The sequence below is a fragment of the Thunnus maccoyii genome, chromosome 19, assembly GCF_910596095.1.
Source record: "Thunnus maccoyii chromosome 19, fThuMac1.1, whole genome shotgun sequence".
Classification (NCBI taxonomy): Eukaryota; Metazoa; Chordata; class Actinopteri; order Scombriformes; family Scombridae; genus Thunnus; species Thunnus maccoyii.
Genome location: NC_056551.1, coordinates 24,547,942 through 24,554,704, shown reverse-complemented (window position 1 = coordinate 24,554,704; position 6,763 = coordinate 24,547,942). Strand labels below are relative to the sequence as shown.

General features: G+C 39.7%; 1 protein-coding gene across 4 annotated transcripts in view; it reads left to right on the top strand.

Annotated features, from left to right (window-relative positions):
* The first annotated feature begins 5,808 nt into the window (after positions 1 to 5,808).
* The window catches only part of mctp1b (multiple C2 domains, transmembrane 1b), a 40,343-nt gene continuing 39,388 nt past the window's right edge, over positions 5,809 to 6,763 (top strand). For 2 of the 4 annotated variants that reach the window (XM_042394725.1, XM_042394724.1), the window contains exon 1: positions 5,809 to 6,655. In XM_042394725.1, the coding sequence (XP_042250659.1) occupies positions 6,161 to 6,655 (495 nt within the window). In that variant the 5' untranslated portion in view covers positions 5,809 to 6,160. The remainder of the gene's footprint in view (positions 6,656 to 6,763) is intronic. The other 2 variants (XM_042394727.1, XM_042394726.1) reach the window with 1 other exon arrangement.

Here is a 6,763-nt window from a genome sequence, read left to right as displayed (position 1 = left end):
GACAGATCAGACATTACTATTATAAAAATATCGATTACAGCCCTTTTAATTTAAAGAGTAGTATATATAATGGAACTGTAGTGATACGCTGTACTTATACACTGAGTGATTTTGGGTTGTTCCTGATGAAAGTTGGTAATTGTGAGAGAAACATGATGAAATTTGTTGTTGTGCCAATCAAGACACACACACTAACAGCTGATTTAGAGCTTCAGTGACCAAAGAGATTGTGTTCAAATTTGGACAGTGTCATAAATTTAGGACCAAAGCCCCGCAACATGACTGCTGATACGACCGACAGCTACAAACCAACCACTCAGAATCAGTACCACAAGAAAAACAACACTGGCACACTCTTTTCAATCTCAGCACTGATGTATGTGTGAGTAGATTTTTATGGTTTCTATTCAGCATGGCCATCAGTAAAGCTGTGGTACTGTTTACTACGGCTTTACTGTATTACAGTGTATGAAACCTTTAACCATGTATTTGCTGAAATAATGTATTGCAGTGTACAATCATAACTGAAAATGAGTACAATCTGATGTACGATTATCCTAAATACAGACATACAGAACACCAAATTTCAGAGCACGTTTTAAAGTTTGTGTGCATAATATATAATGTATTACAATCTGTATTTCTGACTATCCCATCGCTATTATAGATGATATTGTATTGATTTCAGTCACTGTATCCATATCCTGGTGCAGATATTTATCACTGTCCAGCCCCACACACTGCCATGACTCAAGTAATATCTGAACAGGTTGTGATTGATGATGACGATGATGATAATAATAATAATAACAATAATAACAATAATAATATTTTTTGTTTATATGGCACTTTTTGAAACAAAGGTTAAAAAATAAAACTTTCCTTTTCCTCTTAAAGTGTTTTCTGAAGTCTTTTCATTCAACTCTGGTCTCAAAATAAACATGTACAAAGACCTTTAACCGATGTTTGGGATAATTCTGCTTAATTTGAATGTTTAATTTAAAAATAGTCGAATTGACTTTTTGTCATTAATTGATTTTAACTAACATACAAGTCCATACAATACAATCCGTTAATACAAACTTGTCAAAAGCACTGGAAGGTTGTCCTCAAGTCCACTCAGTCCCCACATCTGGGAGGTTTTGTTAATTGTGAATAATTATTCAAGACAAGTACAGATGAAGAAGAAGAGGGGAGGAAGTGGCAGTATTCCTCTATACAATGTAAAATGAATTCTGTTAATAAATTACCAACTTAAAGTTGCATTACTTATTATTTTTGGCCACTTGGGAGCAGCAGAACAAGCTTAAAACACAATTATCACCTTATTAGGTTTTCATGGAGAACACGTTCAAGTCCAATATTCACTCTCTTTTAGCTCTGTTTTTGGTTTCCACCAGCTCCTGAGAGAAATATCTGGCTCTTTAGCTGCTAAATGCTCCGCTAAATCTCTGTAGGTTTGTTATAGAAACCTCTCTCACATTACTCATTATCATTTGAGTCACTGTTAATATAAAAATATTGATTAGTGCAGCTTTAAAGTGTTTCGATCCATTTATTTATTGAACCATTTGTTGAAATGTGACCACTGGAGCCACAAGTGGCAATTAAAGGGGCAGCAGCACAAGTAGAGAAGAGTCATAAAATCACCAAACTGATCCCGTAATGACAGTGACACAGCAATATTGATCTACAGTAAACTTTTCTAACAACATTAGCCATCATTAGCTACATAGTCATAAACTGTAACGAAACTGTAACAAGCATTACAGCCGAAACTGTAACGCTTGAAGACATTTAGTTAAACACAGTGTCCAACCTATCTGACGTTTCTGCTGTGCTTATTTTATGTACTGTGTTGCTTTGCTAGCGTCTTTGATAAAACGAATCTACCAGCGACATCTCACCGTGGGTTGGACTAAGGATGGCGATGGCCAGAGTGGGTGATGTCACGGTGGCTATGTCCATATTTTTTACAGTCTATGATAACAGGTGGGTCAGGTTCCTCTGACTGGCTAGCTGAGCACTTCAGCTAACCGAGCAATGAATCGAGCTAGCTTGTATAATAATAATAATAATAGTAATAGAGCAGTCCTCTTACAGAAGCTGATATGATGTTAAGTTAGAGCATTTGACTGTTAAGAAAAATGTGAAAAAAAGTTAAGTAATCGTAGTGAAGAAAAGAATTAATTACGTAAAGATTGGTACAGCTGTTTTGTTCTAATTATTTTTACTACAAATATATCTTGACACTAACCTGTTTTCTTATTTGCATGTAAAGGAGTATGTGAAGTAACCTAACAGTTATATTTGTTCACTTAATTGTCTATTTACAGCTTCGCTCCAGGTGATCCAGACAGGTTGGAACAGGTTGTTCACTGTGCAGTAAATAACAGTTTGAAGGCATCACTAGGTTTTGTAGTGCATGTGTATCGTTGTCATGCAGAAGAGACAACATGTAGTAGCAATGATATTTAAAAAGAGTAAATATTCAAAGTTAAATATTCACTCTGAAGCACTCGTAAGTCAGTAACTTCTAACACAGATGTTTTCTTGAATACAGGGTTTAGAATTAGAATTGAACTGTTTTCTCTGCAGTGGTAAAATAAAATGGATCAGATACATCTTTTATAAACTTGTCCTCCATCATTTCTAACATACTGAGAATGTTCATATGTAGAAGAGGACTAATGTGGCACAGATCTAAAGTGAAATACGAATGTTATGTATGTAGGGGAGAACAGGGTAAATAGAGCCACCCCCTTTATCTAGGTAACCATAAGCAAAAGTAGTCATGTGATCACAAATTAAGAAAGTATAGTTCACATTACTTTATCCATCTTGGACTCAAGCACATGGAGAGAGTGATCAGCAAAACAGAGCAAAAATGTCATGCCAAGTGAATTCATCATGTTACTAAAGTTATCAGTCTTGTATCTTAATTTAAAAAGATAAGTTTTGGACATTATTATATGTTAATTTAAGTCAGTATAAGCTACAAAACAAGGTCATAAACTTAGCATAACTGTGGATCTGAGCCACTGTGTGAAACAGTTTTGTCAAAATGGAGGTTTTGGGGGTAAAACGTGCCAGTGATGTTGGGGCAAGTTGAGTCAATGGTTCAATTTACCCCCAAAAATTATTTTATGAGATTCTAGAGGCTAGAGGCACTGTTCATACCTAATTGTTGATTGATGTTAAGTTTAATCCATACACAAACATGCTGTACATACAGACGGGTGGCAAATTAAAGGAAAAGCCAACATAAAGTGTCTTAGTAAGGTGTTGGACCACCAGAACAGCATCAATACACCTTGGCATTGATTCTACAAGTCTCTGAAGTCTTCTAGAGGGATGAACACCGTTCATTCAAAAGATATTCCCTTATTTGGTGTTTTGATGATGGTGGTGGAGAGCGCTGTCCAACACATCGGTTCAAAATCTCCCATAGGTGTTCAAATAGGTTGAGATCTGGTGACTGTGAAGGCCATAGAATATGATTCACATCATTTTCATACTCATCAAACCATTCAGTGACCCCTCGTGCCCTGTGAATGGGGGCATTGTCATTGAAATGGAAACATATACACCTATGTTCCTAACAAGTACTATCAAAGGTGAGGTGTGGGACTTGGTCATTGTAACTTTAGAGGGAATGTCTAGGGAGGAAAGGCAGATAGGGATTTGGCCTTCAACTGTTAATTCTCAGCAGAGATCGAAAGAAACTCCCTAGGGATACGGTGAGTTAATTAAAAATAACTGTTAGGGTGATGAATATGCAAGTACCAACACTGAACTTCATTCAATATTTCTTCAGCCTAGCAAACTGGGAGATCTGCACTTACAAATATGTATTCTGGATATTGCAATAAAACTCTGAAAGACAACTTGCTCTCTGTGAATTCATCTTAAATTTCCACTACAGTCATCCTGGAAGAAACAACTCCCATCAAGGTTGAGATGTTTGATCATAGGATAAAGGTGATCACTCAGAACAACTTTGTGCTGGTTAGCAGTGACCCTTCCCTCTACGGGGACAAGTGGACCCAAACCATGCCAGCAAAATGCCCCCCACAGCATAACAGAGCCACCTTTGTTAAATTGATGGCATTAATAAAGTTCAAAATTATCTCATATTTGTTTGATTTTGTGTAATTTTTATATCAGTATTAATGGTAACACTATTTACCCCATCCCCATGCTCATTTTACCCTTACCTTGGGGTAAGTTGTGCCATAGGACTAACTTTTTTTGATAGGTCATTGTTCTAAAACCATGATAATTGGATAACTTGTTTTAATTTCCATGGTTACACAACACCCTGAGGTATATATAGTTACTATTATTTGAAAGAAATACACTTTTATTTTACAGTAAAATCATCAAATGTAAAAAGTGGCTCATGTTACCCCGTTCTCCCCAACTGGTTTTGTCTGGACAGATATTTTTTAGGGAAAACGCAGTATCTTCCATTAGAAACCTGACCTTCCACCCCTGGTGAAAGATGTAAACACTGATGCTTAATAGTTTTTAGCTGTATCATAGAAATTATTTATTGTTTCCACTGACATTCAGGATTTAATATTTCCATCTGCATGTCTGGGTCTGGACAGGAAACATGGATCTTCATGCTGGGAAACTACAGGTGAAAGTTGCAGGTCCTCCATCACTGTGATGATGTGCTGAAGTGAATGAGGAAGACATCCGGCGCTGCTCTTCCTCACAGGGAATGAGAAGATAGGGAGAGGGTCTTTAAACCAACAGATGAACTAACAGCACAGATAGAGGGCATCAAAATTCAAGTGGCGGCAGGCTTGACCGCAGTGAGCTAAACTAAACACGCCGCAGCCTGGTTGAGAGTGAGCCTGGGACTGCTGTAAAGGAAAGAGGTACGCTGGATTTATAACACCAGACAAAATGAGAGCGTCATTGTGAAACAGAATACAACACAATAATTGCTTTATCTCAATTATCTTGTTTTCAATCATTGGAAGCCAAAATCATAATTGAAAATAAAATTTGATTCATTACAAGTTGGCAATCGATTACACCAAAAGGACAACTGACATTTCAGACCCTGCTAGTCTGACTAACAATGATGACAAAAGGTTTTGAGTTCACCATTGCTGCAGCACCATAGACTGTAAAATATATGGAGATAGTCACCATGATGTCCCCCATTTTACTGTCACCATGTTTGATTTTTTGAGCCAGAAGTGACCATATTTGGACGAGAGGGTGGAGCTGACCATAGCGCTAGCTGCTAGCTTGGTTAGCACGGTGAATTTACAATTTATGGTTAACAGTGATAATGCTAACGCTAATACTAATTTCTGCTAGCAAAAAACAGGCCTAAAACCATTAAAACAAAATGTACTCACCGGAAGAACTGAACATCTGACTCCTTAGAGTCTTTTATCACAACCAAACGCTGGACAAAAATTTTTAGACAGCCAAAATCTTATAATTGACTTTAATGAACTGAAAACACACCGTGAAATAGCAGCAGCTACGCATAACGCCATGGTTACGTTACGTAATCAGTGTTGTCACCGTGGTAGCAACTTGTCAATCACATTGTAGCCACGCCCTAAAGTAGCCTATATGCTGCTTTATTGTCTATTTTACTCTAAACGGGGCCATAATTTACAAAATGAACATCATGATGCATTGAAGAAGACTTGATACTAGTGATTGAGACCATAAACTCATTAGGAAACTGTTTACTGAGGTAATAAATCAAGTGAGAAGTAGGGTCATTTTCTCATAGACTTCCTTACAATCAGACTTTTTTTTGCAGCCAATGGCGGCGTTGTCCCCTGCTGGCCATTACAAAGAATGCAAGTTTAAGGCACTTATGCATTGACTTCACTTTTCAGACTGGGAGTAACCCGCTTTAAAGTCAGGGGGGTGGGGGGCTGGTGGGCTGGTTAGGGCTCCCAAAAAGCTGAAGCTGGCCCTGCCCTGCTGGCACTGCCCGATCTTGTAAATATTTCCGTAGAAAGGGGGTTGGACGACCCTCGCTGCCTGCAGTACAGACAGAAAACATGCTAATAGTGTTTTCCGCTGGTGTTTCAGTGTTTTCCTCTGTGTAAAGCTGCAGATACAGAGTACACACAGCCTGCGGAAGTTTGACGGCAGATCAGAAGCCTGTGTGAGGATGGAGCGGGGCGACGGGGACGAGAATGAGAGCAGCTCGTCCCAACAAAACACTCTGTGGAAACAGTTTCAAGCCAAAGCAAAGCCGCTGCTCAGCCCCAAGCTGGGCGCCAGAGAGCCCGACGACAAGAAGGAGCGAAGCATGTGGATGTTCAAGAAGAAGAGGAAGGGAAACGTAATGGACCGGGTGATCTCCTCCTCGCAGCCCGACCTCATCTTCTCCTCTCGGGTGGATGTAGAGACGAAGGAGGCTCAGCTCTGCGGCAAAGCGGTCGGCCGGGAGAAGCTGCAGTCAACCTCCAAGCAAAGCTCAGCCAGCCCGAACAAACCTACGGTGGCTCATTTGGTGCAGTCCCACCATAAGAGCTCCTCTCTCGGGTCTGCGTGCCTGGAGAAGCTGGCCGAGCCGCCGGGCAGCAGCGGCGGAGGCGAGGCGGCAACAGCTGCAGCGGCAGCGGCAGCGGCGACACAGCTGGAGACGGAGGATGAGCAGCCGGTGAGCTCAGTCTGGTGGTTTGACTTCTATTAATTAAAATTTAGCTTCAAGCAACAGCCTTGATTGAAAATATCATTACATGTTAATGGATGTTTGGGCCACTGGTGG